This window comes from Leptidea sinapis, chromosome 1 (assembly GCF_905404315.1).
Source record: "Leptidea sinapis chromosome 1, ilLepSina1.1, whole genome shotgun sequence".
Taxonomy (NCBI): Eukaryota; Metazoa; Arthropoda; class Insecta; order Lepidoptera; family Pieridae; genus Leptidea; species Leptidea sinapis.
Genome location: NC_066265.1, coordinates 21,600,257 through 21,621,929, shown reverse-complemented (window position 1 = coordinate 21,621,929; position 21,673 = coordinate 21,600,257). Strand labels below are relative to the sequence as shown.

The window sequence follows — 21,673 nt, the reverse complement described above, 5'->3', positions numbered from 1 at the left end:
TTCTAACGTATGGTATGGTAACGGGGTCTGCTTCTTACACCGGCCGTGCCAAGATGTCCCGCGATAGCGTCGACGAGAACCGGAACAAACTTGTGTCTGAAATCGAGGCAATCCTTTGCAAAGTCTTGGAATGCAGCCGACAAAAATTTAGTCTAATTCAACCCCAAAACGACTGAAGTTTGTGCGTTAAGAGCTAAAAAGTCTCCCCTCGATTCGAGATCACTCCTCTAACTGCCACAGCCTGTATCGGCATACTTGGCGTCGATATATCGAGCGACGTTCAGTTCCATGGTCACTTGGAAGAGAAGACCAAACTGGCCTCTTAAAAGCTTGGTGTATGTACTCATTTGGTTCTCAGACGTTGCCTAAGGATGTGGGTTCTCTCTCCATCTTATATCGCATTTATCACGTGGAGTGCTCTAAGGAGCTGTTCGGGTTGATTCCAGCGGCCGAATTCCACCACCGGACATTACGTAAAAATGTAAAATACCACCACGCATTACGTTGACGGCTGGCATTCCAAAACCGAGCGTTTTGCAAGAAATTTCTAGACTATCGGAGAGCCACTTTGTGGAATCAATTACTTTTACTTATACTTAAAAACCTTCATTATAATTTATTTTATCAGAGATTTTGTTTATTCAACTTTCAAAATGTATTATCTCGTTTTGACAACTTGGGAAATTAGTCGGTTTTACCATTAACACGACGATTTTTAATATACTTTAAAGTCATTATTTGTTTACGAGATGTAATTGGTTCCATCGAATATACTTGGAGATCATAGATTATTATTATTACCTATTAATACTTGCTTTTCTCAAAATACCTTTAAAAATACTCTTGTATCTATTTTTATTGTACGCAATTTATTAAATTTTTTTCACTTTGGTCTATAACTACATCCAGCTATGAAGCTGTTCATTTTCTTTTCGCTGAAGTGTACTGAACAAAACATTTTGATATAGTCTCGGATGTTGTCCAACAACAATCTATCTAATTCAAATTTTCTTTGTATTTTTAGTTTCAATAAATCTTTTTGACACTTTTACAATGTTATATTTTTCCTCCAATTGTCCTAACTTTTTGTTTCATCAATCTATAATTTCTCATGAAATCCAATCTAAACATGATTTCTTTCATTTTCTTTTACTGCTACTTTTGATTTTATAAAATAATAATACTTTATTTAATTTTTTTCCAATCACTGCAAATAATTTAAATTACGAAATTTACAATGTTTATTATATAATACTAATTATTTATATGTTTTTATTTTTAATTGTAATAAATTTCAAAAACGGTTTTGCAGTGATATAATAGTTAAAAATGGAATTCGGGTTAAGGGATTCTTCGATAAATGAAACATAACGCGTGTGCGTGTGTGTGTATATATAAATCAACTAAATTTAAATAAGCATTAGGTACTTGGTAACCTCAAAATATTTTACACTGATTATTTAGTTCAGTCTCATTTGCCCAGTAATTTCACTAGCTACGGCGCCCTTCAGACCGAAACACAGTAATGTTTACACATTACTGCTTCACGGCAGAAATAGGCGCCGTTGTGGTACACATAATCTAGCCGGCATCCTGTGCAAAGGAACCTCCCACTGGTTAATGTTTGTCACTGCACGCCATTTGATAACTGTAATAATGAGTGACAAATCTGTTAACTCATTTCCTGAGTGATTTAACAATTACTATCACAATGTTTTCTAGCGTGAATAAACACATTGCTATGTTTAGGTTTACTGATACGAATGTTGTTCTAAAATAGTACTTCGTTTAAATGTATTTATAATATAATTTTGCTTGTCACGTGAATAAGGTCCTCGATTATTGTTTAACTGAAACCTTGTAAACGTGTACTGTACGGAGTTAGTTTTAAAATTATTTTTATTTGGGCACTAAGATTAACAGATCTGTTTCTCTCACATTAACTCCACGCACACTTGTAAATTTAAATTCAATATTTATATTATCAAATTACAATATTTTAAATTAAAAAAAAATATTTTAACAAAAAAACAACCGCCTTCAATAACACTATTCCAAAACAATAGATATAATGTGCACTAAAAAGTATAAAAATAATTGCGTATTTTTATACCATATAAATTATTAATCTTATTCTAGTTACGATTATTGTAATTTTTGGGATCGGTGTCCTTCGGCCGCAACCCGCTCTTGCCTCTCGCCTCTCGCCTCCTCACGACTCAAGCACATCTCACCTATAACTATGTATGTAGTAACAAACCTATCTTGGATGACACCGACTCCAAAAATTACAATAATCGTAACTAGAATAAAATATATAATTTAGATTGTATAAAAATACGCAATTATTTTTATACTCTTTAGTGCACATTATATCTATTGTTTTGGAATAGTGTTTTTGAAGGCGGTTGTATTTTGTTAAAAAAAATTATTTTATGATTTTTAGTGAATTTGAATTACACTAACTAACAATTTGTCTAAATATGTGTAAATGTACAAAATTTATCAATGCGGCAATGAACGTAAGTACTTTGCATTTTGATTAAAGACAGTGTTCCGTTACTTTGTCATGGATTCCGTTATCAGAACCTAACCAAAATCTCACCATACTATCTTTGAAGTATATGCTTTCCAATAAAAATAAGAATCATCGAAATCGGTTGGCGCGGTATTGAGTTATTCGTAAATTTATTATCCACTTTGCTATACGTATGTATAGAAAAATTTAAGACTTTTATGGTTTTCTCATGGATTCCACTGTCAGATCTGGACCAAATTACAATGGGACCATTCGGGAAGCACCAGCTTTCAAATAAAAAAAGAATTATCAAAATCGGTTCTCACAGTCTTGAGGTAACAAACATAAAAAAAATACCGACGAATTGAAAACCTCCTCCTTTTTTGAAGTCGGTTAAAAATGGGATTATCAATCGCTTATCAAATGTCAAAACTACCAAGTATTCGAAAATTGATGTCTCACCTCTGTCGTTGACCTCATTACTGTCGCGATTAACATAGATCAACTTTAAAACAAATACATATGCCATGATATTAATATAATTTTTTTCGGAAACAAATTATTACGACTTATTACGACATTAATGCCATTTGATACTGATGTGTTTTTTTATTATTATTATTTCCTTTAAAGTTAAAGTTATTATATATTTTATTTTAAGAAATGCTCACATAATGCCTCTATTTATTTACGGTATGTGTGGATTGATGCATCTACTATACTCAATAACTCTTATGTTTATAAGTATTAATTTACTTTTTTTTTTCTTTTTTTGACTTACTTACTTAGCCTTTCAGTTTTGACTTTTGAGTATTTTTGTTGCGTCACTTTGCATATATTGTAATTGAAATGATGTGTAAAACAACTAAAATGTAAATCTTGACTTAAAAGAGTGGCAATGAGTTTCTTGCTACTTCTTCTCATTAGCTCAACCCTTTACGAAGTAGCGGTAAATTCAATAAGAAACAATATTTATATATTTTTTTTTGACATTCATAAGTGTCATTTTTGTGACCTACATGAATAAAGTGTTTTTGAATTTGAATTTGAATTTACTCACCCTGTGAACGGAGCCTTACTCGTGATTATTTGATGCAAGAAAGTTTCCAAGAGGCCATTTTTGGATGTTCTTGAGGCGAAACTCCTGCCTAGTAGCTGATTCTGGATGTGACACAAAAAGTATATAATTGGCAGAAAAGTGATCCTTACGTTGAACTTGGTGTAAATTTAATTTGAGTGTGGCTAAAAAACAGTGAAATTAGACAGTGGAGTTAGGGAAGATGTTAGTTAAGGTTAGAAGTGTCAGCATAATAATAAACGTGGTTGTAATGAAAATATTGTCCGTGTGCAATGAAGTCGATTACCTATGTCTACCCACCGCTATGAGAGACAGACATAATATTGACACACTTTTTACACAAATTATCTTGTCCCAAGATAAGCATATATAGCCTGTGTTATGGGTTACAAGACAACGATATATTTAATACAATATACTTACTTAAACATACATAAATTCATGTAAACATACATAAATACATTTAAACATCCGTGACTCGGAAACAAACATCCATATTCATCATATAAATGCTTGCACCTACCGGGATTCTAACCACTCGGCTATACAGGTCGTCATAGACATAGTCATATGTTCTGTACATCAGTTTTTGACTGAAAACTGTACCTCTAGGAATATTATCAATAGCAAATGAGTTTCAAATAATCAATGAAAATGAGTTTCAGATTAAAATGCAGGTTTAATACAATCAGCACTCACTTCTTCTATACAATTTTTGAATTGTTAGATTTTTAAGTGAGTACGGCATAACCTTCAAAGTTATTCATTCAATTTCTAAATTTATTTTAATATTCATTATAGAGATGTTGGTTAGATTGTCTTGTGACGTAATTCCCCCTGGCATCGTACCCTTACGTGGTTTAAGAGTTAATAAATGTCCATTATTAAGGTAGTAGGTATTAGTAACCATCTCTGTGATCATCGTTATTAAAGTTCAAAACATTCTAATAATATATTTCTTAAAATTAATGTATGAAATTCACACGGGCAAAGTCATCCGAGCTCTAGTTTAAAATGAAAACATTATATATCAACTATTTGTTATTTATTAAAGTGATCACCCTCAATTATGTGATCAATTACACAAATTAAATTAATTAACGATACGGGACTCGAACCGAGCGAGCGCTCTTCCACTGAGCCAACCATTCGAGTGACGTAACGTTCATAAATCTTGATATGTCTTTTTCAACTCTATTTGTAAAATTGATCCCAGATGTGTTAAAAATAAGAAATTGTTTAGATTTCAAATAGCGATAACTCAAGTCAATTTCCTAATATTGCAATTATTATTGGGGTTGAGCAGGTTATCAACTGTAAAGTAGATCCTGTAGATGAAGCCACAACCTGAGAGTTGAACAAAACATATTATCAAGATTTATGAATGTTACGTCACTCGAAGAGTTGGCTCAGTGGAAGAGCGCTCGCACGGAATGCGAGAGGTCGCGTGTTCGTATCCCGCATCGTTCATAAATTTTGTTATCAAATTTAATTTGTATAATATATGAAATCAATTAAATAGAGCGTGCTACGTCCAAATGTGGTTAGTTTAGCAATGTTGCGGTGATTTATGTGGCTGTGGTATTGTTAACTTTGGACCATTATTATTGTTGCATGGATGTGTTCAGAGCCGTGACGATTGGATGATATTTTGTTCATCCTACAAATTCAAAACTTAACATTCAAGATATTATTTTGCAACAAATTACTTCATTTTTTCCTTTTTTTAGTATTTTTAACTTATTCTATAAAAAAATGTCAGATTAAAGTTAAACTAGTTTAATATTAAGCGGCACGTTTCAAAAAATGTATTTTTATTTTAGTTTAACTTTTGATAAAATATGTAAGTCAATCTTACATTAACATTTATGTATAAAAATCTGTTGTTGTTCATGGAAGCATTTCTATGTTGTCATGCTTGTTATAACATTTTTAACATTTATTTATTGATTTGCACACAGAGAAATCTTAATCAAATTTTTTACTTTAAATTATTTAAATTACCATCGTTAAAACACTGTCTCTAATGACATGCCACATACATATATACCTTTTATATCAACCCCACCATCTGGATGTGTTCATCGTTCATCCACAGTGCGATTTTCAAGGGAATTCTTCCACTTACAGCCAAAATATGGAATTAGCTTCCTTGTGCATTGTTGGCAGGGCGATGGCTCATCAAACTTAGCCCCCCAAAAAAAATTTTTTTCTATTTTTGAATTTTCAATATCGCATATCGTTAGTTCGTAGTTTGTTCTTAATTGTTCGCTATAAGTAATAGTTTGTTCTTTTGTTGTTTATTTAAAAACAATTAATTAAAAACCCTTTAGTTAGCCCCCGCCCCCTGTTAATGGGGGGAAACGCCTACTATTTGGTTCTGGCACTCGCCGGCCGCTGCCGCGGCACGCTTCGCTCGGCTCGTGCTTTGTTTTAACTGTTCTAACATAAACATAAACACTCACATTCACTCACACCACTCACATTCACTCACACTGCTCACATTCACTCACACTACTCACACCACACAACCTACTCACCGTTTCAGTTACTCAATATGGATACGATTTCTTCTTTTCTTTCTATTTAATTTTTTCTTGTAAGTTTTTCTAGTATTTTTCGTTTTTGTCTTAAACTACTTTGTCACATACTTATTGTACTGTTAATAGTATTCGTTTTAATTGGCGTATCTATTCTGTATAATTTTTAATATACTCTTGTCATTTTGTTAGCTGTAAGGAATCATAAATAAATAAAGTAAATAAATAAATAAATAACCTAACCTAACCAATTTTAATGACATGCAATTTTTTTTTAAATAAATAAATCGAGAACAAACAAATGTTTATAGAGAACAATCAAGAACAAATGGCGAACTAACGATGTAATAAAAAAAAATTAAAAAAAAAAATCTGGGGCACTATTTTTCTTGAGCTCATGGCGATACGACATGTGTACCTTTAAGTAAGCGCATTCCTTTAAGTTACCTTCTTAAATGTAGCCGGCACAGATCACTTAACATCAAGTTACCTGACTGTGTGTTTGTTCTTCTCTTACATTAAAAATATTCCACTGTTAAAGTTAAACAAGCAAAGATATATTATCTAGTCTATTTTTATTTTTTGATTTTATTTTGTAACTCTTGATAATCTAGTTAGGCTGTAAGTAAATTTGTAAGGTAATCAACCCAGAATATGTCTAAGTGAATAAATACTAACGGCCTTACAAATAAACTTGCTATAAAGTTATAACTGATGATAAACAAAGAAAATGCAAAATGTTTATAATATTCTTGACAACACTGTCAATACAATGATAATTCTGAAGTTTTCCGAATGACAACTGCCTTGCCAAATAAACGCGGGAAACGTTATACGTCCGAACAAAACATTCGTAAGCAAAATGTCTATTTGTAAACATTTTACATATTCTTGGTTTATGCTTAGTTATAACTTTATGTCAATTTTATTTGTAACGCCGTAAATGGCTGTCTTTAGCTGCGAGTTCTATTTGTATTTTCTCCATGTCCAACGGCGCAGTTGCCTCACTTTTCATCACAAGAGTCTCTTGCCTTTTTGTAAAAAGTGTATCTTATATGTACGTGCATGATTCGTACTTATGTATTTTATTTATTTATTATGCGTGTTTACTGTTTTGTAAACTTACAATAATAGAAGCAGTGAAAATGTTTTCATCACCAATAAATTGTTTGTAAGTTGCTCCGATACTATCTACTAGTACTGACTCGAAACAATATTAACTTCGCTGTAAGTATCGCACATAATATCTCGGTAATCAATCATACTTACTGAACATAATATTTATGAATGGTACAGATTATTTGTCTTTGAATATTTTATTACAATTATTGCAAATTTCTATGTATCGTTTAATAATACCGATACATTTATGGATATTTTTTATGTTCCATGTTTTTGCTATTATATTTTAATTTGGTGAATGCTATCATACAATGGTATAGAGTTGACTTTGATATTATTTATGCAAAAATTTTGTGATTATTTTATTTTTACACATTATATGTATTTTATTAGGCTATAAAACTAAAACTTGAACCCAAGGCCGTCTGAAATTAAAATGTTAATATCCAAGTATTTACAATATCATCAGCGATGATATCGTCTTGTTTGCTGAAATAAGTGACTGTCTTGAAAAAATGATAGATTCCTTACATATAGAGAGAGAAAAGGTCGGTCTTAAAATGAATCCTGATAAAACCAAGGCAATGACAAAAAAAGCGCGTACACCTTCCTTAAAGGCCGGCAACGCTCCTATGATTCCTCTGGTGTTGCAAGAGATTATGGGCGGCAGTGATCACTTAACAACAGGTGACCCGTACACTCGTTTCTCCTCTTATTCTATAAAAAAAAATACAAACAGCAAAACCAATAAAATCAGTTTCCTCGGAAAACCTTTGGGATACGAAAATATACATTTATATAGGAAACTTATTGTCATTTAGAGATAACAGCGAGGAGTAAGAAGTTGAACGAAGGGTGAATATAAGCTGGAAAAAATTCTGGAGCCTTAAATAAATTTTAAAAGGGTCATTCCCTCTGCACCTCAAAAAGATTGTTATGGACACCTGCATTCTTCCGACTCTCACATACGGCTGTCAAACGTGGACATACCATACAAAAATAGAAAACTAGCGACCTGACAGAAAGCGATAGAAGGGAGTATGTTGAAAATCAGAAAAATTCAAAAGATTAGAAGTGACAGCATTAGGAAAAGGACAAATTTGATAGATGCTCTTGAGTACGCGGTAACACAAAAGTGGCGCTGGGCAGGTCATTTGGCGAGATTCATGGACAAAAGATGGACAGTAGAAACGACAATTTGGGAAGGACCATCTGGCAAAAGGAAAAGAGGCCGCCAAGAAACAGATGGGTAGATGACATGATAAAATTAGCAGGAAAAGAATGGAGAGGAAAAGCACAGAGGAGGACACTTACTCAGAGCTGTTAGGAATATATGATTATGAAAAATACATAGCCTGTACTGTCAAATCAGAGTATTATATTGATTGTTAACCCAAATAAATAAATAAATCTCCCTATTTTGTACTTAACTAAACTTCATATTAATTATTTTAATAAAAAAATTATAGTTTGCTCATTTATTATATAAATATCATGTACCAGATGCAATTGTAATATTGTTGAATTACTGTTCCATTACCTGCTTTATTTTTCCGTTAGCCTTATTAGGACGTAGTATTGGAAAGTCATTGATTGTTTACCTACAGGCACCTTCATTTAGACTCTTAAGTCAATATTGTTCGTAGGTATTAAATTTGTTATTCTTATTTGTTTTCAGGTGAGCTCAGTATAATGTATATCTTTACAAGATATCGCTTCAATTGGGATGAGGTTAAGTATAGTATATACTCGACTTACAGCCTGGTAACGCATTCTGTTGGTGAGTTCAACTTTATTATTTGATTAAACACTAGAAGTCTTGTTTAGTCAAGTCTTTTCCGAATAACATAATTACTTATTTTTGGTTTAAAATACTGCCTTATAACTGAAACAGCAGATGTCTTCTGCAATGACAAAATACGAACCTATTGAGCCAAAAGTTATTACCCGTCGCGATGGCAATCGTTCTGATGGAATGACTCTGGTGGCTTGGACACGGCGCTGGTGTGAGACGTGACTTGTGTCGACACTCTGTCTCCTCCTCATGCTAAAGTTCCGTCAGTTGGTGCTCGGGCTGCTGCTTCGACTGCCGAAGACAGCAAACGTCGCAAATATGTCGGTCTCAGTGAGTCTATCATCTTTGTACCGTTTGGTGTAGAGACACTTGGCCTCATGGGCCGTGAGAAACTTGTGACTTGTATCGAGTCCTGTCTTGAGAAGATCGCGGAATGAGGAAAATTGAACCTTGTACAATTTAACCCCTAGAAAACTGAAGTTTTCGCGTTTACCACAAAAAACCCATTTGTGGTATCACCGCTCTTCGAGAACACTTCCCTTCAAGCCTAGCATAGTATCGGAATACCTGGTCTCGAATTCAACCAATTCCATGGTGACCTGGAGGGCTAGGCCAAATTGGCATCGAAGAAGCTGGGCGTCATAAATAGAGCTTGGCAATATTTCAAGTCGGCCACATATGGAGTATTGCTGTTATCTCTGGCCTGGCATACCCCAGTATCAGCTCGATTCATTTGACCGCGTGAACGCAGAGCAGCTCGAAGTGTCGGGGACTCAGTGCTCTAAAAAAGCGCGTACACGCTCCTTAAAGGTCGGTAACGCGTCTGTGATTCCTCTGGTGTTGCATGAGAATGTGGGCGGCGGGCGACTTAACACGAGGTGACCCGTATGCTCGTTTGTCTTCCTTTTCCATAAAAAAAAGTTAAAATTTTTTTTTGGAATCGGTGTCCTCCCGCCACTGCCTGCCTCGCCTCTCGCCTCCTCACGTCGCGGGTGCAGCTCAAGTACATTTTACACATGTAGTTACAAACCTACCTTGGTTGACAGCGACATGTAATTGGGTTCACATGGAAAGCAACACCGTTAAATAAAAAAAGGTTAATCAAAATCGGTTCACCCAGTCGAAAGTTCAAAATTACCAAACATTAAAAAAATATCGACGAACTAAGAACCTTCTCCTTTTTTGAAGTCGGTTAAAAAGAAGAGAAACAATTACGCCTAATTTTAAATAGTGATATGTCATTGATTCTACATATCGATAAAATTGGAACAATGTTATGTTGCATACACATTGTACTCACTAGTTTAACCACACCTCCATACCTTATATTACCATAAATATTTCATAGAAATATGGGGTTGTACTTCAAAGTCGAAATTTGTTGAACTACAGACAACACAAAATAAACTAAAGCTATTGATTTTATTATCCCTACTGGCCTACAACTGAAAACATCTAAACAGCAACAAAAAATATGCAAACACACCCCTCTTTAAAAACAGGATAGACCAGAATTGTGAGTCAAAGAGCCAGTCATATTGAGGAGTAATTATGGAAAACAGGCAACAACCTTTGAGGGAGGTCATTTATATATCAACCTAACCTCAGAAATAAGAAATGCCAATAGAGAGAGTTGCCACTTCTTATAAGGCTTCAAAGGCATATAAGTGGGTTGTTTTATTTGCTTAACATTATATTGCATTGTATACATACCAAAATTGTTGAATTGTAATTTCTCATGTAAGTGACAATAGATCTAAATGAGAATACCTTCCTTCCTAAAAGGCCGGCAAAGCTCCTGTTTTTCCTTCCTCTGGTTTTGCAAGAGAATGTGGGCGGCGTTGATCACTTAACACTAGGCGACCCGTACAGTGTCGGTGACGTACGCTCGTTTGTCCTCCTTTTATGTTCAAAAAAGGATAAAGTTTATTTTTACCTTAATACTTCTTATTTTTAATATAAAAGCACAAATTAAAAACTAAAATCGTGTTAAATTTCAGGAACAATGTTTTGCATCAGCGTATTTAGTAAAAAACTACGAGCAGATGACGCTATACTTGGAATAATCTCAACTAGTAGTAAAATTGCCGGATCAACACTTTTGGCCTTCGCTAGAAATAACACCGAAGTATATTTAGGTAAGTATTTAATTATAACTATTTAAATTTATCTACTTTCTGTAGAAGCAAGAAGAATTTTGAAATAGCTCATGAGCTAAGTGCAAAGCAAGCAGCAAAGAAAAACTACAGCTAGCGTTGAAATAAAACATGAACACAGAACAGAGATATCAAAATGTTTTGTTTAATAATTTTAACATTATCTTCATTTTTCTTTGGAGCTGTCCTTTTTTTGAAGGAATGCTGGAAATTACAAGGACCTATACATAATTGGGCCCATATTTTAAAGAAATTTGCTTAATAGTAGGAAACTCTATATTATACTTTTTAATTGTTACCCAGACATATTAACCAGCCATGTAAAAGGCTTATTACCGTATCTTTTTAAAACATAGGGGCCTGCCATAAAAATACTATAGGTGATTTATGTCGTCAAATTTCACTTTCACTTCATCCTCCCAAGTCGAATTCTTACGATCTTAAAATAATATAATATATTATGAGCTAAATAAAACAGTCCTAATAAGGACACTTTCAAGCCACGTGCTTTTAAAGTCTAGAATAAAGTTCCTTCAGAAGTACCCCTCCTGTCAAATTCCCTTAAAAATCTAATAGCTATTCGGTTTAACAAGTAGGCCGTTGAAAAAACAGTTGATATAAATATAGTGGTAAATTATTTGATGTTTGTTATATAAAATCGATTAAAACGGCTACAATTGAAAACTTCTTCAACTCCACATTAAAATATTTCATTTTTATTCCCGTCCCTTTTAATAAAATAAAGAATTCCCCTTCGGAGAAGTATACCCATTGATCTTAGTAAAGTAGTAACAAAGTTCGGCTGTAATTAAAATTATCTGTTAACTTTCCGACATAAATTCTTATTATTTTGTTTGCCAGTGCCGCTTGTCGAGATATTAAATGGGACGACAACTATTGCTCTCAGATCAATCGCTTCCAAGTTGGTGTCTCATCAGGAGTTGGGTAAGATTTGATTAAGATAATTTTAATTAAGAACAGTGTCTGCTCTGCAAAATTGTTTATCATTTAATATAACGATACAGATTTTGATAAATTATGTGTGTTGTAAGCAACGTTATTATTACAATTATCTCAAAGATATAATAATTGTTTCGAAATAAATAAAAACATAACGTTATCTATCGTAACAGGACAACTGTGTTGACATTCTCTGTGTAAATTTTATATTAACTAGTGATCTTTAATATTAATATATATTTTTTATTAAACTAGACACCACACAACCACCAGAGTCATGAAGCGTCCAAGGTGGTTGCGCCACCAAATTGGTTGCGCAACCAAACAGACACTAGGCGAGTATAGCTGTTTATTTTATTTTTTGGTAGCGGCGGCTGGTTACGCTACCGTGGTACCCGGCCAAAATAAAGCCCTTAGTGTTGACGAAAAAAATCATGAATTAATGTCAGGCTTGTGCGATACTCGTCCATTGACAAGTCCGCTTCATTACAATCGGTCTACAGTAGAAACAGTAAAAACTGTGGGTTTTCCCAATGACGTTCTATACATATAGACAATGCACCTCATACAAAATCAAAGCCGAAATATGGCACATGCCACAAATGACACCATAATAACCTTCGACACATATGTCTATACATTTCTGCGTTTACTCCAGTTGTTTAAAGTATTATTGGTCAATAGGCAGCAATGTAAACCTTATTTCAGTTTCAGCTGCGTATTTTGAATTTAGAACCAGATTTAGACAGTGACATCAGTGGAGTAGCAGTTAGGTATTTTTTTAAATCCAGACAAAAACGTGGGTTGCTATAAGTTTTACGTTCGTCAGTCTGTCCCATTTTCCGATCTAGATCTGTTCAGTCGGACATTTTTAATCAATAATAACACTCATTTTATAAAGGGGAAAGTTTGTATGTTTATTTATTGCCCTGAGTTTATATTTGTTACTTCTTTACGTTCTGAAGGGATTTCTATTTAATAAGTTAAGGCAAGGTTTAATGAGAGAAAGTAATACTCAAATATAATATCTTGATTTACATAAAATAAAAGTTAAACTGGTTATTTAAATGTTGAGTTCCTAGAATTAAATTAAATTTGTTTTTTAGACTTAGATATCTTTTTCAGGGTATCTTTTTGGTATATGTAGCGTAAGCGGACTTCAACATTTGTTTGTATGACAGCTTTTGTCAAATTTTAAATGTAGTTTAATCCAAAAAGACTTAAAGCCTTTAGTGGTGATATATAAATATGCTTATTTAGTTTGTAAATTTCTTCACATCTCTCTCTTGCTACCAACTGGCGCCCATTTTCTTTCATTATCTCCTGTACGGGAAAGCTGAAAAATATTAGCTTTTACATATTTGCGATGTAAATAAGTATCAATTATCACTAGGTAACGATACTTCCGTGATTACGTGTAAATAGCACTAGTATGTAAGCGTTCACCTTCTTGTAAGCCGTTCACATTACACATAATATAATATTGCTAATCATTGTTCACTAGGCCTTTAAAATTTTTTTACAAATAAACAACCGACTTCAAAAACACTATTCCTAACCAATACATTATCAAAATCGGTTCACCCAGACGAAAGTCACAAACATAAAAACAACATACCGACGAAATAAGAACCTTCACCTTTTTTGAAGTCGGTTAAAAAGAGCAACTCTATTGTTTTCATTTCTGACATATGTCATTTCATCTGTCTCATTCTGACAAGTGGGTCTTGTCTGGGGACTTGTCAAATTGCTTATTGCATATCAATCTTATATAAATGAAATAACCCTACCGATGATAAGTCACACCATCTTTTTTGAGTCGTTAATGTATTATTTGAGCACTTTTCATAGCACACTTAGGCTTGTTGACTGACACACAGTTGACACACGACTAAATAGAAAAGTGTGCTTACATTGTCTTTAACCACACTTTTGCCGTTCCACTTTCAGACTGCGAATGATATGTCCATGTGTATAGTAACGTCATTGGGTTTTTCCGTTTTAGCCTTCTTGTTATGGTGACACTCAGGAGGTGCCTTGCAAGTACATTTGGATGGTGCGAAATTCTTGTATTTTATTTGGCTTTCATTTTGTCCTTTATTTCTTGCTTAACTGTTTTCATGTTAAGGTCATGATGCAATCTGTGGTTGGTGATATACAATTGTGCGTTTACTAGCATTCTTAACATCATTGACTAAAACCTGTGCAGGATCTCAATGTTTGAGTTTGCCGCCGTGCCCCACAGCTGCAGTCGGTAAGACCATATTATGGGTTTGATTCAGCTTATTTGCTAGTGATAACTGTGACCTTTTGTTTAATATCCAGCACATTTTCCGAACCTTTTGTACCATTGCCAGTCGTTTGTTGAAGATATGCTTTCTCCATATTGTGAGTCTCTTGTCAAGGTACATTCCTAAGTATTTTGCCTCAAGATCTTTAATGGTGTTATGCTAAGACTGTTTTGGAGCATTTAGGTGGCTTTTTCCGGAAGTTCATGCGATGACAGTACTGCCGTATCGTCGACAAAGATGCCGTTATAGTTCCCTCAGAAGTAGGAAGGTTAGCAGTATAGAAAAGATATAGTGTGGTTCCCATTACACTGCCCTGCATGAATTTCGTAAATCGTAATGGCGTAACATGGAGATGGTGGAGACCTTGCTTCACAAAAAGTGTCTTATTTTTAAGTACGATCTTATGAACTGATAGAATTTTATTGGAATAGATTTTTTTAATTTTGAAAAATAGACCATTATGCCACACTCGGTCAAAGACCTGAGATATATCCAAAAATGCAGATGTACAGTATTGCTTGCGTTCAAAGGCAATATTGATATGGTTAACAAGTCCAAAATGTGTTTAATTGAATAATATTTATTTCTTTGATGATTGGCAGTAGTCTACTTAGGAATAGAATTTCTATTACCGTTGACAATATTGACAGTAAGCTGATAGGTCTGTAAAATTATAACATCTTCTGGAGTTTTACCAGGCTTAAGGACCATTATTATTTGGGCTACATTCCAATGCCTCGGCACCGCTGATGTCAAAACCGATTTTTGAAAGTCGGGTTGTTTATTATGCGTGGCACATCACTATACTCATGTACCCATCCATGAATATAACATTACCGGTATGACAGTTTAAATAAAAAAAAACGAAACTTAATAGGCGTGAGCTGTCGAAAGTAGGCGTGTGTAGGCCAATTATCTATGTGTTGAACAAATACAGGGCTGAATTAGTGGTTACGTATGTGTGCTAATGCATGTGTTCTTTTGACTAGGGCGTGTAGTATAACATCGAGTGGCAACAGTTGTTCCCATACAAATTGCGCCTGATGGCCATTCTAATCTCTTGAAACTATTCTGTGGGCGAGGACGTGTAAGATAGGACTCTAAGGTGCGCGTCTGATAGCCTAACTTTGCACACTTAACGTAGCGTACGCTATCGGCTCTATCCCGGTATCCCGGTATTTTATAAAAACAAACCTACTAGCATAAGTATGTACCACCGAGGGCATCACATAATAACATTGCCATAAATACAGAAACAAAAAAAAATTATATTGCATATAACATTTTATTACTTTTACAGTGTATTAGTTTAATACATAAATATAAAACAATTTAAAATATAAAAAGCTTATTCGAAGTGGTTTTCATTGGTTGCAATACAGTCCTTTAAGCGTTGAAGCCAGTTATCAATAGAAGCACGCACTCTTTTCATGGGAAAATTCTTCACTGCTAATCGTACGGATTGTTTTAGTGACTCCAAATTATCATGGCGTTTACAGCAAGCCGTAGTCTCTAAACTTGACCATAAATCATAATCCAGCGGACTAAGATTTGAAGTAGACGACGGCTAGTCTTCAGTTCTGATGAAGTACGAAACGTTCGTTTCCAACCAAGACCGACTTTTATGACCCGGCACCGAGTCTTGCTGGAAGGACCATTCTTAGTTATTGAACATGGTGTTGTTAAGGGGCTTCACGACCTTCTCAAGAATGGTATCTTGATACACTTGTGCCGATGTTTTGATACCTTTTTCACAAAAGTATGGTTCAGTTGCTCCTTCATAGCTAATACCCCACCAAACCATCACTGAAGTCGGATAGTGCCCACTTTGCACTCTGTCGACTAATAGGGAAGTGTTCTTCCTTAGAGTTTTGAGCATAAATACGGTGATATTATTTGTTAAAATGTTCCTCAACTTTTAAAAATTTTCTCATCCGTAATCAAAATTTTTCTGTGACCTCCCTTTGCGTAGCGGTTCAGTAGTTGTTTCTATTTTACCACCCTATTCTTTTTTAAAATTATCAGTTAAGAAATGAGCAGTACGTCTCTTATAGGCTGCAAGTAGTAAATCATCTTTTAAAATACGCGACATGGTTCTAGGTGCTATCTTCATCTCCCGAGATAAAATATTTTGCTTCTGACAGGATTTCTTCGAATTCTTTTCCCTACTGCTTTGACCACCTTCTTCGTACGAACACTATGTGGACGGCCAGTTCTTCTATTTTCTTTCTGACACAAACAGAGGAAGTCTCATTGTACCTATTAATAGCCCGGTACACAAACATTTTATAAATTTTTGTTTAAAGCTTTTTTTTAAAGCTTGGTATTTGTAAAATGTTTTTGTACCATGGAGAGTTTGAGAAAATTGCATTTGGCTCGATACCTACTTTGTGCAATGCAATCACAGAGTTTCACTTCACCCCACATATTTTACAATCTATTGGCGCTAAAATGAGAACTCAATGAACAATCATATAAAATTACAGATTGCAAATTCAAATGTACTATTTTGTTTATTTTTAAATGTAACAGTATTTATGGCCAGACTAAGTTAAGATTTTATTTAAAAAATAAATGATACCTTCGATATTCCACTTACAACATAACGTGTTTTCACTGTCAGATGATTGTACTCGTATTACACTGACATATAATTCCACTTTTACCATTAGTATTCAATTTAATATTAATCAATATTCAAATAGGATTATTCTAAGTGCTTTTGAACCTGGAAACAGGCTGTCAGGTTATGTATTGCTTGTATATCTTAGTGTATGGTCTCATCAATCAATAATTGCGATTATAATAAATTATTGAAGCATTCGGACCACGAGGTTCTTCATCAGGGTGAGTGTAGTGGGTTCGCGATAACGTCCCGTCTCTTACTGCGGACTTGTGTTCGTAGTGCGCGGCTGGACAGGGCACCGTGAGTAAAGCCGTATTAATGAATAACATAGTAATGTCTCACAAAACTTTTAATAATTTAATTGTATTGTGCATTATTTAAAGCCACATAAAAAGAAATTAATTGAACATAACATGGTTGAACTAATATGTTTGCTTAAAATAATAATCAGACGAGATACTGTTCATTACCAGTTAATTACTTAAGTTGTACAAACTTGAAGTTAGTTTAGTTTGTTCAAGATGTTGATTGCATATTCAACATGCTCAATATTCGAATGGCTTTTGCAATCAAAGGCTGGTTGGTCCTTAGAAATGTTCTAGCAGATGCAATTACAAGTTCTCGAATACAGGACATACTATCCGATAGGTAAGCAGATCGGTACGTTGTAGCCTTTGACAATGCTCAAACTAATTTTATTTGGAACTCAGAACATTGATTGTTACAAGCTTAAAGCGTATGATTTCTATGATACAGACAAATAAAAAGTATATTATAATGTCAAGTGAAAAATTTTATCGATTGTTATGAGGGTATAATGTACTCATATATTATTCTCGCACGTAAAATGTAGGGCTTACTGCACCTTCGCGGAATATAAATTAATAGTGCTTAAGCCCACACGACAGAAGTAAAATATTACGTTACGTAGCCGACTGTGACGGCTCAAACTATAAAATAAATGCTCAGTTCGCCTATTGATGATTTCACTCAACGAAAATACTATATAATATGATTAGAAATTTTGCACTTAAGAAATACCCAAGACAATTTAATAATGTAAACAGTACAAGTCAATATCCGATTGCCAATAGTGTGTTTGCTCAAGATCGAGGCGCGTGCTAATATAAGAGCAGACGAAATTATCATCATTTTAAGATTAAAAAGGAGAAAAAAATATAATTGAAAACAACCAAAAACTCGCCTTAATAGAGAACCAAGCTTAAAAGTATAATTATAAATTTTGTACTAAGATTAAATTGTGAATAGTGTGATGAATAAAAAATATATTTATTGTAAAGTAACATATTTTATACCTCTTAAGTAGTTTGTTTCGAACGCCCAAGTATAATGATGCATCTTTTTCATTATTTTTAAGATGCACAAGCTGAAGACAAAATGTCCAATCCGTTGACGATATACGACCCGGGAAGGCTCTATTAAGAACACACCTTTGAATTTCAGTATGCATGATTTTGAATCAAAACTACTTACGGAAGAAAGATCGTTTTTTTGAGATCACAAATTGATGATACTTATTTCACCCAACTGCGCCCGTCATCCTAAAATTATGATGAAAATGGAATGTCTTATGCACCTGTTATTACTGGTGTACTCATAATATCTCTCTCGTGTTCACTCGATCAAGAGGAAATTGTAAGCGATTGTTTTTCAGGAATAAGATGAATTTTTCATTCCATTTCAGGAAAAGTTTTCTCACTGTTCGGAATGGCTGAAACAATGATGCCATTAATCTTTGCACCGCTGTACGCGCGGGTGTACATCCTCACACTACACGTCCTCCCAGGCGCTGTGTTCCTCGTGAGTGTCCTCGCGACTGTACCGGCCTTGATAATATTTGGGTAAGATGCTCTCCATACAACTTACGTAATAATAATATTATCACTCAATGTGTATGAGCTGATGCTCGGGATCTCTTTTTAAGTGGTTAGTGGTTAGTGAACCTGCCTACTGAACTAGAGGTCCTGGGTTCGAATCCCGGAAGGTGCAATATGATGAATATGGATATTTGTATCCGAGTCATGGATTAAGTATACATAAATACAAATAGTATTTATGTGTGCTTAATAAGTTTATCGTAATAAATATATCATTGATTTGTAACTTGAAGCACAGACTATCCTATATATTTTGAATTAATAATAATATATGAATTATAGTAACTCACAAAGTGGCTGGTACAATCGCGATATCACACAAAGTGTTGGGTTTCACCAGAACCCTCTGTGTTAATGTATTTTGTTGGTCAGGATGTATCACTTACCATCACAGGATGTACACTAAAAGTTTTGCACCTCTAGATAATCGGAACTATTTGAATTCCGAATGTTATATTTTTTGAAACGTTGCAACCTTCTTAGTAATAAAAAAAAACAATTGGCGGGAAAGCATTAGAGCGATGATTTTTTATGATTTTAAAAGTTGTCTCTCTCCGCAAGACTGCTGCTCGTCTTCAGAATGCCTTTGGGAGAGAAGCACCTTGCTTGAGCACCATGAGGCGGGCGATGGTTTGCTGAATTTGACAGAGGTCGGGTTTCTTTACATGACGAATGTCGTGAAGGGCGGTCTTCAACTGCCGTCAGCGAAAATAATGTGGCTACTGTTTAGCGGCTAATTGAAGAAAACCCGCGAATCATCTATGAGACAATTCGAAGACTATTGGGGATTGGTACGAGCCAAATTCAGATAATTTTACACGAAGAATTGAAAGTTCAGAAACTTTGTTGTCGTTGGATCCATCATGAATTGACAGCGGAGTTGAAGCGGGCTCGCGTGGAATGGTGTTTACAGATGCTAATGAAGTACGACCACGGGCATTCTAATGCTGCTTATGACATTGTTGGAGACGAAACGTGTATTTATTGTTTTAAGCCCGAAAAATAATGCAATCTTGTGAATGGGTATTTGAAAATGTGGACAAGCCAACAAAAGTGAGACATGCGAGAAACGTTGGTAAAAAAATAATCGCATTTTTTTACAGTTACGGGTCCCAATAGCACAATCCCACTTGAAGATCAAAAGAGGGTTAATGATAATAATTAATGACGAGTGGTATTCTACCATTTGGTTACCCAGGCTGTTAAAAAAAGTTCGCGAAAGACGACCAAAAACCCGCGTTCTCCTACAGAATGACAACGAATCTTCACACAACAAAACTAAGTCATTTTTAGCTTCGAAAAAGTACAACTCGTCATCCATCCTGCACATATCCCCGACCTGTGATTTTCCCCAAAATCAAAGATTTGATGAGAGGTTTCACTTTTACCAATTCCGAAGAGGCAGTGATAGTGTTCAATCAGTACGTAGAAAACATGCCTTCAGATCTTCAGATCCTCCTGTTGTAAAAAATGGTTTGATCGCATGCAAAAATGTTTAAAATGTATAGGAGAGTATTTTGAAAAGCAATAAACATAATATTTTGGTTGTAACATATTGTTTTTTTTAAGTTACACCAAACTTTTAGTGTGACCTACTCATCACTTACCATCATATGTGGTTGTTGCTGGACTCGTCACTTTTTCTTAAAAAGAACAACAATGACGTCACTTCTTTCTATTTAAACTCAACACAGAGGTGGTTAATGGTGAATTGTACATATAATTTGTAATTTCTTAATATCAATTGATAATCTAGATCCATAAAAACAAAGTGGTGCTGAGATTTTCAAATCAGTTCTTCTCCGCATTTCAAAGATCCTTTACGAACTGATGTAGCTTAATGATCTTTACCAATTAGTGTTTGCAATATGTATATCACTCCCAATGGTAAATTATTATTACGTTTCTATTTCATATATTAATTATGACTTTGGCTTTCTTAATATATGGTATTAAATATTTTTTTCTTTTCTTTATGAAAATAAAGAATGAGACGAGCAGGACGTTTAGCTGCCCTGCCCATTACAATGCAGTATCGCTCAGGATTATTGAAAAACTCAAAAATTCTGAGCGGCACTACAACTGCGCTCGTCACCTTGAGACATAGATGTCAAGTCTCATTTGATTAATTAAATCTAGTAGTAACGGTGAGTTTCTGTTACAGATGGTTCTACCACCAGCACAAAAAAGACTCAAAAGAAAAAAGACTTGAAGTTCCTGAAACTTCCTCTCCATCAACTATCATGGAATCTAAACCAGTAAAGTCTTAGAGCCGGAGTTAAACTTATGAAGCATATCTTACTCAGATCTTTGGCAGCAGTTTCTTGGCAGGATTTGCGGCGCTACATACACACGACGTTGTTTATTTAGTTATAAAAATAATTATAATATTATGTTGCTATAGCAATAAAAATAATAATATTATGTTACGGCTCTGATTTTTAAAATGACTTTTATTATTCTGATAACACTATCACCATTGACTTACAATACACCAGCGTAAAGGCGATCTGACAGCCCGATAATGTATGATCAATTTTGATTTGTCAATGTGTGCGTTAGCTAGTAGTGCTTTCAAATTCAAAACACAAACGGCCTTACAAATAAAATTGGTATAAAATTATAACTAAGCATAAACCAAGAATATGTAAAATGTTTACAAATAGACATTTTGCTTACGAATGGTCTG

At 34.3% G+C, this 21,673-nt stretch overlaps 1 protein-coding gene across 1 annotated transcript in view; it reads left to right on the top strand.

The window, feature by feature from the left end:
• LOC126975314 (proton-coupled folate transporter-like) overlaps window positions 1-21,408 on the top strand; it is a 32,468-nt gene extending 11,060 nt beyond the window's left edge. Inside the window, exons 3-7 of the mRNA XM_050823179.1 lie at window positions 8,937-9,038; window positions 11,054-11,191; window positions 12,071-12,154; window positions 18,792-18,948; window positions 21,149-21,408. Coding sequence (XP_050679136.1) covers window positions 8,937-9,038; window positions 11,054-11,191; window positions 12,071-12,154; window positions 18,792-18,948; window positions 21,149-21,254 — 587 coding nt within the window. The 3' untranslated portion in view covers window positions 21,255-21,408. The remainder of the gene's footprint in view (window positions 1-8,936; window positions 9,039-11,053; window positions 11,192-12,070; window positions 12,155-18,791; window positions 18,949-21,148) is intronic.
• The last annotated feature ends 265 nt before the right edge of the window (window positions 21,409-21,673 follow it).